The following is a 20792-nucleotide window of genomic DNA, read 5'->3' on the forward strand; positions in this document are numbered from 1 at the left end:
TGTGGCTCAACATCTGGTGAATATTCCTGATGCTTTTAAGGGGAAGCTAGGTAAATATGTGAGGGAGGAAGTCTTTACTAATATTTAAAGTTTATTTTTTAGTCACAAATAGGTTCACGTTAACACTGCAATGAAGTTACTGTGAAAATCCCCTAGTCCTACACTCCGCCACCTGATTGGGTACACTGAGGGAGAATTTAGCACGGCCAGTGCACCTAACCAGCACGTCTTTCGGACTGTGGGAGCAAACCGGAGCACCTGGAGGAAACCCACGCAGATACAGGGAGAACGTGCAAACTCCACACAGTAACCCAAGCCGGGAATCGAACCTAGGTCCCTGGCGCTGTGCCACTGTGCGCTGTGCCGCCCTCTTTCATGGGATGTGGGTGTCACTGGCTGGGCCAGCATTTGTTGCCATCCCTGGTTGCCGTTAAACTGTGTGGTTGCTGGATCATTTCAGAGGGCAGATAGGAGTCAACTACATTGCTGTGTCTGGAGTCACATGTAGGCCAGACCGGGTAAGGATGGCAGATTTCCTTCCCGAAGGGGCATTAGTGAACCAGATGCATTTTTACCAAGAAAAATGATAGTTTCATGGTCACCGTTACTGAGATTAGCTTTATATTCCAGATTGAATGTGAAGTCCACCAGCTGGAGAGCCTCTGGACTACTAGTCCAGTGACATTCCCATTATACCACATCGCCACATAAGGAATATAAGGATTGTGGTAAAGCTGGAGGAGGCACATGTGGGGTTAAACATGGCATTGACTAGTTGGGCCAAATGGTCTGTTGCTGTCTTGTCAATTTAACGTAATAGTGGCGAGCCTGTCACTGTATGTCTTATGATGTTGTTTCTTTCCCTGGCTCTTCCTACACTGTTACAGAAACACCTTCCCTCTTGTATGTACTTCTGACCCCATTCCAGGCGCCCCAATCTCTCCTTAGAATAAAACTCTCACACAGGAATGGGCCCAAAAGTCTTTGTGTGACGTGATTCTCCTAACGACACCCTTGTTTTTGCAGAGATTGAGTTCTCGAAGACCATGATTAGGATGGCCGAAACGACCAAGAGTTCGATCAGCCAAGAGGTAAGATGTTCCGTGGTCCAACATTCAGCTGCCCCAGGAGTAAGCAAATAGTCTCAATGCTGTTTAGGGGAAAATCTTCCAATGTGACTAAATTAACCCAACTTCAAATTCTAATTCATTGTACAACCTTAAACTGCTTTCTAGATGTGGCCGGGCCTGCACCAGGATGTCTATCCTGATCAAGTCCGAATTTAGAGTTGAGTTTGAGGGCCATGTTTTAAGGGCCTAGTTTTGAAAACCCAGTGTAGGATACAGTGTACGACCCACCACGCTGCCCTTTCCCCACCCAAAACTGTTTAATAACAGACGTCACCCCATCCCGCACCAGTGAATCTTTTGATCTTAAAATTGCTATTTTGTGTTGCAATCTTTTCCTTCCCTTTATTTCTGACGAAGTTATTGTTTCAGACTCGAGCATCTGCAGTATCTTACTTATTTCAAGAGTAGTACCACTCAACTGTCCCGTTTCAAACACGTTGTACTGCTGTTAAACCATAAGATCATAAGACATAGGAGCAGAATTAGGCCACTCAGCCCATCGAGTCTGCTCCGCCATTCAATCATGGCTGATATTTTTCTCATCCCCATTCTCCTGACTTTTCCCCATAACCCCTGATCCCCTTATTAATCAAGAACCTATCTATCTCTGTCTTAAAGACACTCAATGACCCGGCCTCCACAGCCTTCTGCGGCAAAGAGTTCCACAGATTCACCACCCTGCTTCAGTGTTTTTTTAGCAATTTTTAACCCTTTGTTCCACCATGAGCTGTGTGGGTGCCATGAGCAAGGGCAGTACATGTTGCCCATATCTGAACTCAATGGCTTTGATTCATGGGATTGTCGAAAGTTTACGGCATGAAAAGAGGCCACTTGGCCCATCATGTCTGCACCAGCCTAAAAACAAACCACCCAGCCTCATCCCACTTTCCAGCATTTGGGCCATGGCTGGCCAGGCCATTTTCAGAGGGCTGTTAAGAATCAACCACAATGCTGTGGATCTGGAGTCACATGTAGGCCAGAGCGGAAGAGGGCAGCAGATTTCCTTCCCTAAACATTCGTGAAGCGGCTGCGTTTTGTTTTACAACAGCCAATGATGGCGGCATGGTCGCCATTATTAAGACTAGCTTTATATTCAAAAGTTATTAACTGAACGTGGCGGCATTGGCACAGTGGTTAGCACTGCTGGCTCCCAGGGACCCAGGTTTGATTCCAGCTCTGTGTGAAGTTTGCATGTTCTCCCCGTGTCTGCGTGGGTTTCCTCCCTCCGGGTGCTCTGGTTTCCTCCCACATTCCAAAGATGTGCAGGTTAGGTGGATTAGCCATGCTAACTTGCTCCTTGGTGACTAAAGATGTGTATGTTAGGTCGATTGGCCATGTTAAATTGCTCCTTAGTGTCCAAAAGATGTGCAGGTTAGGTGGATTAGCCATGCTAACTTGCTCCTTGGTGACTAAAGATGTGTATGTTAGGTCGATTGGCCATGTTAAATTGCTCCTCAGTGTCCAAAAGATGTGCAGGTTAGGTGGATTGGCCATGCTAAATTGCTCTTTAATGATCCGGGATGTGTAGGTTAGATGGATTGGCCATTCTAAATTATTCCTTAGTGTCCAAAAGATGTGCAGGTTCGGTGGATTGGCCATGCTAAATTGCTCCTTAGTGTCCAAAAGATGTGCAGGTTGGGTGGATTGGCCATGGTAAAATGTTCCTTAGTATCCAAAAGATGTGCAGGTTAAGTGGATTGGCCATGCTAAATTGCTCCTTAGTGTCCCAGGATATGTAGGTTAGGTGGATTGGCCATGCTAAGTTGGCCCTTGGCATCTAAAGATGTGTAGGTTAGGTGGATTGGCCATACTAAATGTGCGGAGTTACGGAGATTGAGCGGGGGTGGCGGTGAACCAGAGTCGGTGCAGACTCGATGGGCCAAATGGCCTCCTTTTGCACGAGAGGGAATCTATGGATTCTATGAACCTAAATTCCACCAGCTGCCATGGTGGGATTTGAACGCAAGACCAAAATAAAAGCAAAATAATGCGGATGCTGGAAATCTGAAATAAAAGCTCAGCAGGTGTGGCAGAATCTATCTGAGGTGGGAGAAGCAGAGCTAGCATTTCGAGTCTGTATGACTCTTCTTTAGAGCTACACTCCCTAGTTGCATTGGAATGTCAACCTGGGTGACATTCACTGTTCCCGGGACTGGGGATTAACACCATTACCTTCTACCAGCTGGCTCGGCCTGTTTCAGCTCTTTAGGGTATTGTATATCCCCCCCCTTCCAGTACTGAATCAAATTTCATGCCATCAATGCATTAGGGACCAGATTCTACACTAGAACAGAGCAAATACTCTGAGAACGTTTGTGTTTCGGTCTTGTCACTATTCTGCGACAAATCAAAGATTGCGAAACTTGTCGGAAGTGAGTACGCTGCGTATAGATGATTCACGGCCTCCTTGTTCCTACAGAAATTCATGCCTTTTCAATACGTCTACACAATGGCCCTTCAGCACGACATCCAACATGGACATTGGACAATTAGTAACCGTAACTTACTGCAGCACAATAAATACATCCAGGTGAGGGCTTTGGTGGCGCGCTTCACTTGTACTGTACCTCCCAAAGCTAGGCCAGGTTGTGTCATTCATTGCCTGTGCCTTTCAAATAGAATTTACGGCACAGAATTTGCCCCAATTGGTCTTCCACATGGGCGGCACGGTGGCACAGTGGTTAGCACTGCTGCCTCACAGTGCCAGGGACCCGGGTTCGATTCCCGGCTTGGGTCACTGTCTGTGTGGAGTTTGCACATTGTCCCCGTGTCTGCGTGGGTTTCCTCCGGGTGCTCCGGTTTCCTCCCACAGTCCAAAGATGTGCGGGCTGGGTGGATTGGCCGTGCTAAATTGACCCTTAGTGACAGGACGACTAGCTAGGATAAATAGGGTTATGGGGATGGGGCCTGGGTGGGATTGTGGTCGGTGCGGACTCGATGGGCTGAATGGCCTCTGTTGGATTCTATGAAACTTGGAAACGAAGGATATCAGTTAGAAATGGCCATGTTAAATTGCTCCTTCGTGTCCAGGGGTGTGTAGGTGAGGTGGATTAGCCATGGTAAATGTGCGGGGTTGCGGGGATTGGCTGGTGGTGGAGGAGGGCTGGGTAAGATGCTCTTTCAGAGAGTCGGTGCAGACTCGATGGGCTGAATGGCCTCCTTCTGCACTGTCGGGATTCTGTGGATTCTACACCGTAAAATGGAGATACTGGATTGTTGGTTTCAGTATTACCGATTCTTACTGAAAAATTTGACCGGTTTTTCCCCTTCGAATAGCATTTCCTTCCATTCCTTACTTCCTCAGCAACGGATCTAGCTTCCCCTTAATTACATCATGCTATTCGCCTCATCTACGTCTTGTGGTAGTGAGTTCCACTTCTTAACCACTTCTCTGAGTAGTTTCTATTGAATTCCTCACTGGATTTACGAGTTGTATCTTATTGTTCTGACGTCTAGATTTGGACTCCCACTCTCACCACCAACTCTACTTTCTTATCAAACCCTTTCATGTTTTCAAAGCTCCCTATTTGATCATTCCTCTGTGTCATAGAACAAAATGAGCCTGGGCCTGAACTTGAAGCAATTCAGAAAAAAGGACATTTTGGGATACAGCCTATGAATAATTTGAGGTGTGACGTGTGGTGTGTAGCGTGCTTGGGAGGAACAGGTGACTTTGGGCCTTTGGTTCTTGAAGATCTCCACAGCTGGGTCGAGAGGACCGTGGAGAGAGATTGTGGCTTTCAGAAGGGAATTGGATAAAAGGGAAAAAAATATTGCAGGGCCTCGGACAGGTAAAGGGCAGTGGAGTGGGACTGGCTGAAGTGTTCATGGATAGAGCCAGCTATCTCAGGAAGCCAGATGGCCCCCTTTTGTGCTGTAACTATTCTATGTTGTGGACTAAGTTTAATTATTAGTCACAAGTAAGGCTTATATAAACACTGCAATGAAGTTATTGTGAAATTCCCCGAGTCGCCACACTCTGGCGCCTGTTCGGGTCAATGCCGCTAACCAGCACGTCTTTCGGACTGTGGGAGGAAACCGGAGCACCCGGAGGAAACCCACGCAGACACGGGGAGAACGTGCAAACTCCACACAGACAGTGACCCAAGCCGGGAATCAAACCCGGGTCCCTGGCGCTGTGAGGCAGCAGTGCTAACCGCTGTGCCACCGTGCCGCTCTAATTGATAAGGGTTCAATTTGTTACAATTATCGTTGTATCACGTGACCACCAGGATTGTAGGAGGTGAACTGGATGGTCTTTTTTTTCATCTAGAGCAGTGGTTCCTAACTTGTGGTCCGTGAACCCCTGATAGTCCATGGGAGTACTGCAGGTGGTCTGTGGGGGGAAAATACAATTACGTGTATCTTGTATATGTCAGAATCGACGTTGCATTATTATTCGCAAAATCCTTGTACAATAGCACAGTGGTTAGCACTGCTGCCTCACAGCGTCAGGGACTCGTTTGGGTCACTGTCTGTGTGGAGTCTGCACATTCTCCCCGTGTCTGCGTGGGTTTCCTCCAGGTGCTCCGGTTTCCTCCCACATTGTGAAAGATGCACTGGTTAGGTGCGGTGACCTGAACAGGCGCCGGAGTGTGGTGACTAGGGGAATTTCACAGTAACTTAATTGCGGTGTTAATGTAAGCCTTACTTGTGACTAATAAATAAACTTTACTTTCCAAATACCCTGTTATTATTCTCTGATAATTTGCAAGTAAATGTGCTATGACAATTGCAATGTATTTATGAGTTTGCATGATAAACTATTAGGAATAGCTGCACTTTTAATACCCATTGTTATACAAGTTTGATTCCCATTACCCATAGACTGTGTAAATGTTTAAAACAGCTTACATACGCTATGGTCCACAAAGCTTTTGATGACAATCTTGTGATCCGCATAAAGGAAAAGGTTGGAGCCGCTGTTCTAGAACTTCCACCTTCCAAAATTCTTGGGCAGCTAAATGTGATGAGGGCAGGAATTTGCAGTTTGTTTTAGTGTCACATCAAATCACACTCTCTCCGCGCAACAGAATAACAATTCAGGGTCTGTTTCAGCACCATCCTCCATCTGGGCCACATCCTTTGAAGGTTGTCCCCTTTGAGAATCAGTTTAGTTGATGTTGGCGCTCCCATCCTGTCAATCAAAAGGTCGTGGGTTCAAGCCCCACACATCCCTAATTGCCCTTGAGGAGCTGGTGGTGAGCTGTCTTCTTGAACCGTTGCAGTATGGTGTAAGTACACCCACAATGCTGTTAAGGGAAGAAGCTCAAGGATTTAGACCCAGAGGAAGCAATGACGATGGCGATATAGTGCCAAGGCAGGGTGATGTGTGGCTTGGAAAAGAACTTCCAAGTGGTGGGTGTTCCCATACATCTGCCCTTGTCCTGCTATCGCGGTCCTGGATTCGGTGGGTGTGTCCAAGGACCTTTGGTGAGTTCCTATAGTGCATCTTGTAGATGGTACACATGGCTGCCCTGTGCATTGGTGATTGGTGGAAAACTTGACATGGATGGGGTGCCAATCCAAGAGGAGCCGATTTGCCCTTCATGGTGTCGAGTTTCTTGAGTGTTGTTGGAACTTCACTCATCCAGGCAAGTGGAGAGTATTCCATCACATTCCTGATTGTAGTGGTGGACAGGTTTTGTGGAGTCAGGAGTTACTCACCACAGATTTCCAGCCTCTGATCCGCTCTTGTAGCCTCAGTATTTATATAGTCCAGTTCAGTTTCAGATCAATGGTAACCCCCAGGATGTTGATAGTGGGGGATTCAATGATAGTAATGCCTTTGAATATAAAGAAGAGATGTTTAAAATTCTCTCTGGTTGGAGATTGTCACTTCGGCTGGTGCGAATGTTACTTGTCACTTGTCAGCCCAAGCCTAGATATTGTCCAGGTCTTCTGCATTTGGACATTTGTATGTGAACGACATTAGAATCTTTCATTGCCTTTCTTCTGTCCCAGTTGTCCCTTTGCTTTACGAGCCAGCTCTGCATGTCAGTCCGCAGTGACTCAATGGCAGCAGGTCAAAAATGAATTTGTTCTTTCCAAGAGCCTGCTGGGAGCAGGAGATCAGGAAGCCGACAGTTCACTGGTGTATACTGAACCATCCAAGTTAAATGCGAAGATCCCGAATGCAGGATGGCACCAAGGAACAGCAGAGGTGGTACGGTAAGCTAGGAATTAGCGATTTGGCACCAACATATCTTGGTCTTTCAGAGTACCAGGAAGGGAAGACTGAAGCAAATGAGGAGTTCTATGTTCTTATAGAAGCTCTACAGTGCAGAAGGAGGCCATTCGGCCCCTCAGGTCTGTACTGATTCGCCAAAAGAACATCTCGCCCTCTTGCCATCTGGGCTTCAGAGTTACTGCACAGCTTCTCCTGCTTGGAACGCCTGTCAGGAAATAAGGCAGGAGCTTGTACTCCTCTATCGAAATGGAAAAGAAAAATCCAAACTGGACTTTCCAAGACTTAATTTTGGAAGTGCCCTCATTAGAGTCACTGAATGGTTACAGCACAGAAAGAGGCCATTTGGCCCATCGTGTCTGTGCCAGCTTCGAGATATCGATACAATTCTCAAATGCGCTTTGTCTTCAGCCTGCGTGAGCCGGTACATTTACCCACTGATCCCATGAGGGAGCTGTGCTTTCTCTTACTAAACAAAAAGTGGCTCTTCCTTTTGTTTTGTCGACAGCCTTTGACAACGAGGAAGAATGAACTGGAGAAGCAACGGCGGGACTTTAAGGAGCTTTGGCAGAGGGAACAGCGTAAAATGGTAAGTTGAAATGCTGTTGCAAAGGGGAAGGCGATAGCCGAGTGGTATTATCACTGGACTATTAGTCCAGAAACTCAGCTAATGTCCTGGGGTCCCGGGTTCGAATCCCGCCAGGGCAGATGGTGAAATTTGAATTCAATAAAAACTATCTGGAATTAAGAATCTACTGATGACCATGAAACCGTTGTCAAAGGAAAAGTACAGCACAGGAACAGGCCCTTCGGCCCTCCAAGCTTGTGCTGATCATGATGCCCTAACTAAAAAAACCTTCTTCCCTTACTCAGTCTCCCTCTATTCCCTCCCTATTCATGTACCCAATTTATACACTTATGTCATACTTAATACACGCAGTCTCACAGAATTTCAAGGTTAAACAGGCAACTTTTCTGCCCGATTCCCCCGTAACAATTGACTCCCTCGTACATTAAAAATCTGTCAATTTAGCCGATTCAATGACTCAGCCTCCACTGTACTTGAGGTAGAGAATTCCAGAGATTAATGACCCTCTACGAAAAGAAATTCCTCCTCATTTCTGTCTTAAACTTTGAATTTGTGCCCCCTAGTTCTAGATTCCCTCATTAATGTGCTCACAACATCAACGCTGTCAATCTTTCCTCAGCTTATGTTTCAGTATGATCACCTCTTATTCTTCTAAACTTCCATGAGTGTCAGCCCAAGCTGCTCAATCTCTCCTCATAAGACAACGCAGGTGATGAGTCTTATCCGAACTGCTTCCAAAGCAAGTACATCCATCCTTAGGTAGTGAGACTTCCTCGTTAGTGTAGAGCAGCTTCCTCGTTAGTGTAGAGGTTAGTATCCCCGACTGTCAAGCGGGCAACCGGGGTTCAATTCCCCGACGGGGAGGTGCCAAGTTTGCAGGGCGGCACGTTGGCACAGTGGTTAGCACTGCTGCCTCACAGCGCCAGGTTCCCGGGTTCGAATCCTGGCCTCGGGTCACTGTCCGTGTGGAGTTTGCACGTTCTCCCCCGTGTCTGCGTGGGTTTCCTCCGGGAGCTCCGGTTTCCTCCCACAGTCCGAAAGATGTGCGGGTTAGGTGGATCGGCCGTGCTAAATTGCCCCCTTAGTGTCAGAGGGGGCCAGCTAGGGTAAATGCATGGGGTTATGCGGATAGGGCCTGGGTGGGATTGTGGTTGGTGCAGACTCGATGGGCCGAATGGCCTCCTTCTGCACTGTAGGGATTCAATGAAACAAACTGCTGTTTCACAGCGCCGTGGACCCGGGTTCGATTCCCGACTTGGGTCACTGTCTGTGTGTGGAGTTTGCACATTCTCCCCATGTCTGCGTGGGTTTCCTCCGGATGCTCCGGCTTCCTCCCACAGTACTCTAGGTGTGGTCACCCTGCTGCCCTGTAAAAAAGATATTGTTGTGTCAGAGACAATAAAGCCGAGGGAATGAAACACATATTGAGAGGCAACTGGTCACCGAGGCTGTGAACTTGTTCCATTCCACAGAATGAAGCACTGACAGCGCTGAGGAAATCGAAACAGATGTACATCCAACGCTGCGAGGATCTTGAAAAGGCGAAACTGCAGAATGCCAAGGCGGTGGAAGAGCAACACTCACTGAGTGTGAGCGGTGCTAACCCAGGCAGCGCCAGCAAGCAGCTGGAGAAACGGAGGCGCTCAAAGGACGAGGCCCAGTTGAAGGTGAGTGAGGGCACCTCACGGGAGGGGTAAGGGCTTGCCGAACTCGACTTGAATGGATTCCTTGGAGTGTCATCACATCGAGTGTACCACCACCACTCTCCCGCCACTGGTCAGCCAACAAGTCCGGCAACACCACCTTTCCACACCACTTGGAAAGCAAAGAATCTTCATTATTCAATTGGATGATTCTTGAGTGTCAGACAAAAAGCCATTTTCCCATCACCTACTGGTTATAACCAGTTAAAGAAAATGCAAAAGAAACAACAATTATTTAAGCCCCAATGATTTTTCTCTAGGATTTTGCTCCCGGCAGCATCATAGAATACCTGCAGTGCAGAAGGAGGCCATTTGGCCCATCATGCCTGCACCAACCACACTCCTACCCAGGCCCTATCCCCATAACCCCATGTATTTACCCTAACTATTCCCCCGACACTGAGAAGCTATTTAGCATGGCCAATCCACCTAACCTGCACATCTTTGTCCTGGAGATTAAGCTGTAGTTCCTGGAGACTCCAGGGCACTCCTGCAGTGTTGGGAACCCTGCTCTTGTGTGGCCTCAGGCAGTGAATGTCGCCAGGTTAGGTTGTCTTGAGGGAAACCACTTAGGCTGATCACTGGGAGCGAGAAGTGTGGAGAATTTGGGTTTTCCCCTTCCCCCCCTGCCCCCGCCGCCCTTTCCCTGTTCTATTTTAGCATGGCCAATCCACCTAATCTGCACATTTTTGGAGTGTGGGAGGAAACCGGGGAACACCCGGAGGAAACCCACACAGACACGGGGAGAACATGCAGTTCATTGTCATCCAAGACCAGAATTGAACACGGGTCCCTGGCGCTGTGAGGCAGCAGTGCTACTGTGTACAGTTCTGGTCACCCTATTATAGAAAGGATATTATTAAACTAGAAAGAATGCAGAAAATATTTACTAGGATGCTACCGGGACTTGATGGTTTGAGTTATAAGGAGAGGCTGGATAGACTGGGACTTTTTTCTCTGGAGGGTAGGAGGCTGAGGGGTGATCTTATTGAGGTCTATAAAATAATGAGGGGCATAGATCAGCTAGTTAATCAATGGGCCCGATTTTACCAACAATGTGTGCCCGTTTACGGGCGCGAAATCGCGGTAAAGTCGGGTGTGAGGCCTTTATCGCGATCTGCACCCGCGTCCGCGCAGATCGCCACTTTACCGAGACCCGTGAATGGCGGGGATCCGTTCCGCGCCCAAATCGGGCGCAACGACGATTTAAATGCATTTGCATGCATTTAAATTGAATTAATGAACTGCCCGCCCAACTCTATCAGCGTTTCCCTCTTTACCACCGTGTTTGCCGATACGGAACCGCGCTTTTAGGGACCTGCTGAATAAAAGTCTGAATCGGGTGCTCCAGCCTCTGAAGAGCGTGTTCAGAGCTTCTAACGGCTCTCTGACTCAGATCAGTGGTGGGGGGGAGGAGGGAGGCGGGTCAGATCATTCTCGGAGGGGGGGGGGGGGGGGGGGAAGTGAGGTCAGATCGTTGTCTGGTTGGGGGGAGTAGGAGGAGGTGGGTCAGATGTATCTCTGGCAGAGGGGGGGAGGGCCGATCGTTGTCTGGTGGTGGGGGTGGGGGGAGGCAGGTCAGATGTTCCTCTGGAGGGGAGGGGGAGTGAGGCCAGACCATTCTGTTCAAGAAAGGAAATAGGAATGACCCTGGTAATTATAGGCCGGTTAGTCTTACTGCGGTGGTCGGTAAGTTAATGGAAAAGGTTCTGAGGGATAGGATTTATGACCATTTGGAAAGATGCAGTTTAATCCGGGATAGTCAGCATGGATTTGTGAAGGGTAAGTCTTGCCTCACAAATTTGATTGAATTCTTTTAGGCGGTAACTAAGTGTGTTTCCACTTAGTAAGGAAGTTTTCCACTTAGTAAGGAAGTTTTCCACTTAGTAAGGAAGTTAAAACTAGAGGACACAGCCTCAAAATAAAGGGGGGTCGGTTTAAGACAGAGTTGAGGAGGAACTTCTTCTCCCAGAGGGTGGTGAATCTCTGGAATTCTCTGCCCACTGAGGTGGTGGAGGCTACCTCGCTGAATATGTTTAAAGCGCGGATGGATGGATTCCTGATCGGTAAGGGAATTAAGGGTTATGGGGATCAGGCGGGTAAGTGGTACTGATCCACGTCAGATCAGCCATGATCTTATTGAATGGCGGGGCAGGCTCGAGGGGCTAGATGGCCTACTCCTGCTCCTATTTCTTATGTTCTTATGTTCTTATGTGTAGATGAAGGTAGAGCAATTGATGTCGTCTACATGGATTTTAGTAAGGCGTTTGATAAGGTTCCCCATGGTAGGCTCATGAAGAAAGTAAGGAGGTGTGGGATAGAGGGAAATTTGGCCGATTGGATAAGTAACTGGCTATCTCATAGAAGACAGAGGGTGGTGGTGGATAGAAAATTTTCAGACTGCAGACCAGTTACCAGCGGTGAACCACAGGGATCAGTGCTGGGTCCTCTGCTATTTGTGATTTTTATAAATGACTTGGAGGAGGGGTCTGAAGGGTGGGTCAGTAAATTTGCTAATGACACCAAGATTGGTGGAGTAGTGGATGAGGTGGAGGGCTGTTGTAGGCTGCAAAGAGACATTGATAGGATGCAGAGCTGGACTGAAAAATGGCAGATGGAGTTTAACGCTGATAAGTGCGAGGTGATTCATTTTGGTAGGACAAATTTGAATGCGGATTACAGGGTCAACGGCAGGGTTCTGAGGAATGCGGAGGAACAGAGAGATCTTGGGGTTCATATCCACAGATCTCTGAAGGATGCCACTCAAGTGGATAGAGCCGTGAAGAAGGCCTATAGTGTGTTAGCGTTTATTAACAGGGGGTTTGAGTTTAAGAGCCGTGGGGTTATACTGCAACTGTACAGGACCTTGGTGAGACCACATTTGGAATATTGTGTGCAGTTCTGGTCACCTCACTATAAGAAGGATATGGAAACATTGGAGAGAGTGCAGAGGAGATTTACCAGGATGCTGCCTGGTTTGGAGGATAGGTCTTATGAGGAAAGGTTGAGGGAGCTAGGGCTTTTCTCTTTAGAGCGGAGGAGGATGAGAGGCGACTTAATAGAGGTTTATAAGATGATGAGAGGGATAGATAGAGTGGACGTTCAAAGACTATTTCCTCGGGTGAATGTAGCTGTTACTAGGGGGCATAACTATAAGGTTCATGGTGGGAGATATAGGAGGGATGTCCGAGGTACGTTCTTTACTCAGAGAGTGGTTGGGGTGTGGAACGGACTGCCTGCTGTGATAGTGGAGTCGGACACTTTAGGAACCTTCAAACGGTTATTGGATAGGCACATGGAGCACACCAGGATGATAGGGAGTGGGATAGCTTGATCTTGGTTTCGGACAAAGCTCGGCACAACATCGAGGGCCGAAGGGCCTGTACTGTGCTGTACTGTTCTATGTTCTATGTTCATTCTCTGTGGCCGGGGGGGGGGGGGGGGGGGGGCGGTGAGTGAGGCAAGTTCGTTGTTGGGGGGGGGGGGGAGAGTGAGGCTAGATCGTTGTCTTGGGGGGAGGGGGAGAGAGTGAGGCCGGGATCGTTGTCTTGGGGGGGGGGGGGAGTGGAGGGAGGCGGGTAAGATGTATCTCGGGGAGGGGGGTGCAGATGGATCTCTGGTGGCGGGGGTGCAGATGGATCTCTGGTGGCGGGGGGGGCAGATGGATCTCTGTTGGGGGGGGCAGATGGATCTCTGTTGGCGGGGGCAAATGGACCTCTGGTGGGGGGGGCAGATGGATCTCTGGTGGGGGGGCAGATGGATCTCTGGTGGGGGGGGCAGATGGATCTCTGGTGGCGGGGGGGGCAGATGGATCTCTGTTGGGGGGGGCAGATGGATCTCTGGTGGAGGGGGCAGATGGATCTCTGGTGGGGGGGAGCAGATGGATCTCTGGTGGGGGGGCAAGAGGGTCCGCTGCCACTCTGCAGGCGATCGGTGGGGGGGGGGGGGCAGGGGTGGCGATCGGTCTGGGTAGTGGGGGGGGTGAATAAGGGACACACACACACACATCACTGTCCCCCTTATCCACCACCCACCGCTACCCAGACCGATCACCACCCTTGCCCCCCTCCCCCCCCACCGATCGCCCGCAGAGTGGCAGCGGACCCCCCTGCGCCCCCCACACCTCCACCAGGGATCCACCTGCCCCCCCCCACCAGAGATCCATCTGCACTCCCCTACCCGCCCCGAGACACACCCTCGCTCCCGCTTGTCACTCCCGGGCTGCTTTCTCTGCTTTCTGCGGCTCGGGAGCGATCTGACGTGGGCGCGCTTTTTCCAATTTTTTTCTAACTGCGCATGCGCAGTTCGGAGCTCCAATCGTTCCAGCAGCGCTAAGCCCCGCCCACAGCGCGAATGGGACTGGAGATGGCTGAGAGTGTATGGGGGCGCCTGAAAGTGGATTTCTAAGTCGGACCTGTACTACGCCCAGATTCGGCACTTCGAATGAAAATGGTAAAATCGGGCCCAATATCTTTTCCCAAAGGCTGGGGAGTCTAAAACTAGAGGGCATAGGTTTAAGGTGAGGGGGGAGAGATACAACAGGGTTCAGAGGGGCAATTTGTTCACACAGAGGGTGGTGAGTTTCTGGAACAAGCTGCCAGAGGTAGTAGTAGAGGCGGGTACAATTTTGTCTTTTAAAAAGTGTTTAGACAGTTACACGGTAAGATGGGTAACGAGGGCAATTGGGACTAGCTTAGTGGTTTAAAAAAAATGGGCGGCATGGACAAGTTGGGCTGAAGGGCCTGTTTCCATGCTGTAAACCTCTATGACTCTATAACCACTGTGCCACCCAGAATTTAACAGGCAGTCTGACTATTGGAGGCAACGTCGATCAGACGCCTTGTCTGATTTTAAAAAAATTAAATCTCCCTTCCCCAGCCCAGGGGGGCAAATCCCAGCTCTGCTCAGTGCCTTCCAGGCAGAGCAATAGGAGACCCTCTCTGGCCTGATTTTTCTCAGTTAGTTACTGGATCAGGTTCCAGCGGCCTTGGGGGTGAGGTCGGTTTTCTGGTGTGAGGGTCGCTGAGAGGTCAGCTCTGACCACTGTTGGAGAGGGGATGTACGCGGAACCAAGCTGCAAATGTGCAGTCTCAGTGGCTGCTTTAATCAGTCACATCATACGGTCCCCGGGCATGAGATCCAGTGTTGAAAGCTCTTTGTTTGTCCTTCACCATTAGGCTCAAGATGCTGAGATCCAATACAGAAACTGTGTAGTCGAGGCCAACTTCAGACGCAAGGAGCTGGAGGCAATGAAAGGGAAGATCATCACACAGCTTCATAAACTCATCAACCAGGGCGATCTCATCTTGAAACAGGTGAAGCTTTCAACCGACATTGTCCCTTAACTCTCACTGTCTCTCATGGGCACTTACAGCCAACACTTTACTTCTTATCCTTGGCGGCACGGTGGCACAATGGTTAGCACTGCTGTTTCACAGTGCCAGGGACCTGGGTTCAATTCCCGGCTTGGGTCACTGTGCGGAGTCTGCACGTTCTCCCCGTGTCTGCGTGGGTTTCCTCAGGGGGCTCCGGTTTCCTCCCACGGTCTGAAAGACGTGCTGGTTAGGGTGCATTGGCCGTGCTAAATTCTCCCTCAGTGTACCCGAACAGGTGCCAGAGTGTGACGACTAGGGGATTTTCACAGTAACTTCATTGCCGTGTTAACATAAGCCTACTTGTGACACTAATACTTAAACTGATTGTACTTATGAATATAAGGAGGAAGACATAAACCAGAAGCTGCATTCAGTCCTTTGAGCCTATTCTACTATTCAATAAGTTCATGACTGACCTTTTCATCACATATCCCTCGATTGTCTTAATGCCTAAAAGCCTGATCTCAATTTTGAATACATGCAACAACTCAGCATCCACTGCCCTGTGGGGGAGAGAATTCCCCAGGAGAATTTTATCCTTATCTCTGTTCTAACTGGCTGACTCCTTATCCTGAGACTATAACTCAAGACTTCTAGACTTTGCAGCCAGAGGAAATAGCTTCTCAGCATCTAATAAGAACTAGGAGCAGGAGTAGGCCATCTGGCCCCTCGAGCCTGCTCCGCCATTCAATAAGATCATGGCTGATCTTTTCGTGGACTCAGCTCCACTGACCCGCCCGTTCACCATAACCCTTAATTCCTTTACTGTTCAAAAATCTATCTATCTTTGCCTTAAAAAACATTCAATGAGGGAGCCTCAACTGCTTCACTGGGCAGGGAATTCCACAGATCTACAACCCGTTAATTCTGCCCTGTATACATTTCAATAAGATCGCCTCTCATGGTTCTAAACACCACAAGATAAAGGCCAATCTGCTCAATGTCTCCCCATAGGATAACCCCTCTCAACTCACAAATCAATCTCGTGGGAGCGAGAGTTTGAGGGGGGTGGGGGGTGGGTGTGTAGATGGTGGGTTCAGTGGTAAAATTGCTGAATTAGCAGTCCAGAGGCCCAGGCTAATGGTCTGGGGACACAGGTTCAAATCCCACCACAGCAGCTGGTGGAATTGAAATTCAATTCATCAATCTGGAATTGGAAGTGAGTCTCAGTAATGGTGACCATGAAACTATCATTGATTGTTTTAGAAATCCATCTAAGTTCCCTAATGAATTTGCCATTTTTACCCAGTCTGGCCTACATGTGACTCCAGGCCCACAGCAATGTGGTTGTACTCTTAATTGTCCCTCTGAAATGGCCTAGTAAACCACTCAGCTTGGGGATGGGCCTTGTCAGTGACACCCACATCCCATGGATCTTTGTTGCATCCTTCCCAGGGCAAATATGTAAGGATTAGTATGGAGTCCAAGGGTGGAATTCAATGTTGGTGATGGGGATCTCACCCACTGGTTAGAGAATTGGTGGGAACCCCACATTGTCTCTGTTGGGGAAGGTCCACTCGAATTAAGTTCCCGTCAGGTACTTTACAGGCCAACGCCAGGCCTTCTCTGGGGCTTAGGATCCTGAGGACAGAAATTCCTCCACTCCCCCGCACCCCCCCCCCCCCCCCCCCCCCGCCCCCGCACAACGAGTTGCCAGCCAGTCAGAGGCCCATCATGCCAACATTAGTGATAGTTGCTGCCATTAACGCGTCCATCAGAGGCTTAGTATTGATGAGAGGCCACAGAGGAGTCAAGGTGATAAGAGGGGTTACGAGGGCATTGACTGGCTAGCTAGTAAAGGGAAGGTGTCAGACAAAAGGGAAAGAGTAGGGGCTTGGCTCTAAGCAACCATTCCCCTTCTAGCACCCCCAGAAGCAGACTTTTCATGTTGTTACGCCACACCCGCCCCCCCCCCCCCCCGCCCCCAACTCCCACCCGGTTGAATACCAGGGGCAGCAAGATGAAGCCTGCAAGTCAGATTTAATTGTGCAGAGGTGAGAAGGCTCAAGGTGTGGTCTCACCAACATCCTACATGATTGCGGCAAGCTTCCTTATTCTTGTACCCCAAGCTCCTAGCAATAACGACTAACATATTATTTGCCTCCCTAACTGCTTTCTGAAAAAGGTTTATTTATTAGTGTCACAAGTAAGGCTCACATTAACACTGCAATGAAGTTACTGTGAAATTCCCCTAGTCGCCACACTCCGGCGCCAGTTCGGGTCAATGCACCCTAACATGTTTCAGACTGTCGGAGAAAACCGGAGCACCCGGAGGAAACCCGCGCAGACACGGGGAGAACATGCAGACTCCACACAGACAGTGACCCAAGCCGGGAATCGAACCCGGGTCCCTGGCGCTGTGAGGCAGCAGTACTAACCACTGTGCTGCCGTGCTTGCATGTTAACTTTGAGAATTGTATAAAGGACACCCAAATCCCTCCAATAACAATATTTACCAGCCTCTTACTTGTTTAAAGAAAAATTCTGATCAATAGGGTTACATATGCTACCTTTTGATCCATGGAGCCCATTTTAGAATCTAAAGAATTTTTAAAGATCAAATCCAGCGCATCCACTATCGCTGCAGCCATCAGCTCCAGCAGTTTGTCAGCTTTTAGTTTTCCAGCACGTTTTCTTTACAAATATTAGTTCATTTCAAGTTTCTGTCTCATTAAACCCTTGGATCACACACTGACTGATATATTTTATATGTCTTCACAGTAGAAGAAAAGAAAATGTTTAACAGCTCTGCCTTTTCTTTATTCCACATACTTCCTCCAGTCTTTGCCACACTTACTTATGCTAATTTCTTCCTTTTCTGATACTTACAAAAGCTCTCACAAACTGTTTATTCATTTCATGCAGAACTTTCTCAAATTTCTCATGTTATCTATCCAAGGAATGTTTGATGGTGACAGTGTAGAGGGAGCTTTAGTCCGTATCTAACCCCGTGCTGTACCTGTCCTGCAGTGTTTGATGGGAGTCATGATGTGGAGATGCTGGCGTTGGATTGGGGTAAACACAGTAAGAAGTTTAACAACACCAGGTTAAATAAACCTGACTTTAACCCCTGGTGTTGTTAAACTTCTTACTGTGTTTGATGGGGACAGTATAGAGGGAGCTTTACTCTGTATCTAACCCCGTGCTGTACCTGTCCTGGGAGTGTTTGATGGGGACAGTGTGGAGAGCTTTACTCTGTATCTAACGCTATGCTGTGCCTGTCCGGGGAGTGTTTGAAGGGGACAGTGTGTCGAGGGAGCTTTACTCTGTATTTAACCCCATGCTGTACCTGTCCTGGGAATGTTTGATGGGGACAGTGTAGAGGAAGCTTTACGCTGTATCTAACCCTATGCTGTACCTGTCTGGGAGTGTTTGATGGGGACAGTGTAGAGGAAGCTTTACTCTGTATCTGACCCCGTGCTGTACCTGCCCTGGGAGTGTTTGATGGGGGACAGTATAGAGGGAGCTTTACTCTGTATCTAACCCCGTGCTGTACCTGTCCTGGGAGTGTTTGATGGGGACAGTGTAGAGGGAGCTTTACTCTGTATCTAATGCCATGCTGTACCTGTCCTAGGAGTGTTTGATGGGGACAGTATGGAGGGAGCTTTACTCTGTATCTAACCCCGTACTGTACCTGTCCTGGTAATGTTTGATGGGGATAGTGTAGAGGGAGCTTTCCTCTGTATCTAACCCTGTGCTGTACCTGTCCTGGGAATGTTTGATGGGGATAGTGTAGAGGGAGCTTTCCTCTGTATCTAACCAGTCTTGTATTTACCTGCCTTAGTCGATGACACTCATTGTCTGAAATGGGAATTGTTCCGTTTTCACACCATCATCCCGTAGCTGATTGAGATGGCCATTCACTGGCAAAAAATTGATCTTGAAGTACTATGAACACAGTCCTGGATTCGTTCAATCTAACCTTTTCATGTATGGGTCTCACCAGGTCTCTGTGAACCTGTTCCAAATGCAGGAAGAGCAGGTCAAAGAGGTGCCAATTGCCTTTGGCTCACTGCAGGACAATATCAAACCTTATGAACCTGGCCAGCAATATTTCAAGTTTATTCAAAACCTGGACAAGAAGATGCAGCCCATGGAGATCTATGAATTTGAGGTCACCCCAAGCAGAAGGTGAGTGACACAGAATGTAGCGTCAATTATCGTCCATTAGGATTCAATATAGTGGGAGCGAACGCAAGGCTTTGGTCCATTGGGATTCTGTAGTGGGATTGATTGCAAGGATTTAATTTACTGTTAGATGGCATGTTTTTTTTAAACTTTCAGGTCCTCCCCGAGTGGAAGGAGACAAAGTGGTCCAACGTTGGTCCATCAATCGTCAGCGTCCTCCAGTGATTTGCTGGGATTGACAGATGAATTTGAAAACAAACTCAGTGAGTTGACGAAAAGCAAAAATGGGGAGCCTATGTTATATATTTAGTGGGTTAAGAAGAAGGCATTGCGAAGGAACTGGTCAGAATGGATTAAGCTCCTTTGCCAATAAAATTATTCTACTGTAAAATTTGCAGCCTAATCTTCAAGTATTTTTTTCCTTTAGCTGAGTTGAGCCCGAGCTCTTGTCAACCCATTGGTTTAAGGTGACAAGGGATACGCACAGATCTTGTCATGGGGCCTGTGGCTATCCAGTTCCATTTTCCAACTCTTCACCCATGTTAACCAGACTGGGAGAGCTACTTTCTGACTTTCACCAGCTGGCCACACAGTCTGTTGGACTTGAACCCATTCACTGGAATAGGGCTCCATCAGACCAGCTGAGACTGATGGACCTCTTGTTGCCCTCGGCACTCTTGCCACTCCCTCCTGGCACACCCAGCATCTCAAAAGGTGGCACAGTAGCACAGTGGTTAGCACTGCTGCTTCACAGCGCCAGGGACCCGGGTTCGATTCCAGGCTTGGGTCACTGTCTGTGTGGAGTCTGCACGTTCTCCCCATGTCTGCGTGGGTTTCTCTGGGTGTTCCAGTTTCCTCCCACATTCTGAATGACGTGCTGGTTAGGTGCATTGACCTGAACAGGCGCTGGACTGTGGTGACTAGGGGAATTTCACAGTAACTTCATTGCAGTATTAATGTAAGCCTTACTTGTGACACTAATAAATACACTTTATTTCTTTACTCCTTTCCTTTCAAGTCTCAGAAATGAAAGAAACCTTGCTTAGAAAATTTATATGTGAGGTCTTGTGGCGCAGTGAGCTAGCGTCCCTGCCTCTGAGCCTGAAGCTCTGGGTTTGAGTTCCACCCCAGGACTTGATGGTCAAGAAGGTGCGTTCATAATGCGGTCAAACAGGTTGAGTGTCAACCCACAAAAATCCTTCCAAACACACCAATGGCTGGCGGTAAGAGCGGGAAGGACGCTTGATGTGGAGTGGCGTCTCTCAAGCTATAAGCTCCTGGCGACAGACTAGCAACCTGTTCCAGGAATAACTAGCTATGGAAACAGATTAAAGTCTGCCTTAGTGCACCACTGGGTGCAGGAGGAGAATTGGAAGTGGAATCTTAGAATGACCCCAAATGCTTTACAGTCAATTAATTAATTTCTTCAAAGTGTAGATGCTGTTCTAATACATGGAGTCATAGAGGTTTACAGCATGGAAACAGGCCCTTTGGCTCAAATTGTCCATGCCACCCTTTTTTTTAAACAACTAAGCTAGTCCCAATTGCCCACGTTTGGCCCATATCCCTCTAAACCCATCTTACCCATGTAGTTGTCGAAATGCTTTTTAAAAGACAAAGTTGTACCTGCCTCTACTACCGCCTCTGGCAGCTTGTTGCAGACACACACCACTCTCTGTG

General features: G+C 48.4%; 1 protein-coding gene across 4 annotated transcripts in view; it reads left to right on the forward strand.

Annotated features, from left to right (window-relative positions):
• Nucleotides 1-20792, forward strand: part of gmip (GEM interacting protein) — a 94003-nt gene that overhangs the window by 54527 nt on the left and 18684 nt on the right. For all 4 annotated transcript variants that reach the window (XM_078235112.1, XM_078235114.1, XM_078235115.1 and 1 more), the window contains 7 exons: nucleotides 1027-1091; nucleotides 3550-3660; nucleotides 7826-7906; nucleotides 9379-9573; nucleotides 14787-14924; nucleotides 18931-19115; nucleotides 19269-19375. In XM_078235112.1, the coding sequence (XP_078091238.1) occupies nucleotides 1027-1091; nucleotides 3550-3660; nucleotides 7826-7906; nucleotides 9379-9573; nucleotides 14787-14924; nucleotides 18931-19115; nucleotides 19269-19375 (882 nt within the window). The remainder of the gene's footprint in view (nucleotides 1-1026; nucleotides 1092-3549; nucleotides 3661-7825; nucleotides 7907-9378; nucleotides 9574-14786; nucleotides 14925-18930; nucleotides 19116-19268; nucleotides 19376-20792) is intronic.

Source organism: Mustelus asterias, chromosome 19 (genome assembly GCF_964213995.1).
Source record: "Mustelus asterias chromosome 19, sMusAst1.hap1.1, whole genome shotgun sequence".
NCBI classification, from domain to species: domain Eukaryota; kingdom Metazoa; phylum Chordata; class Chondrichthyes; order Carcharhiniformes; family Triakidae; genus Mustelus; species Mustelus asterias.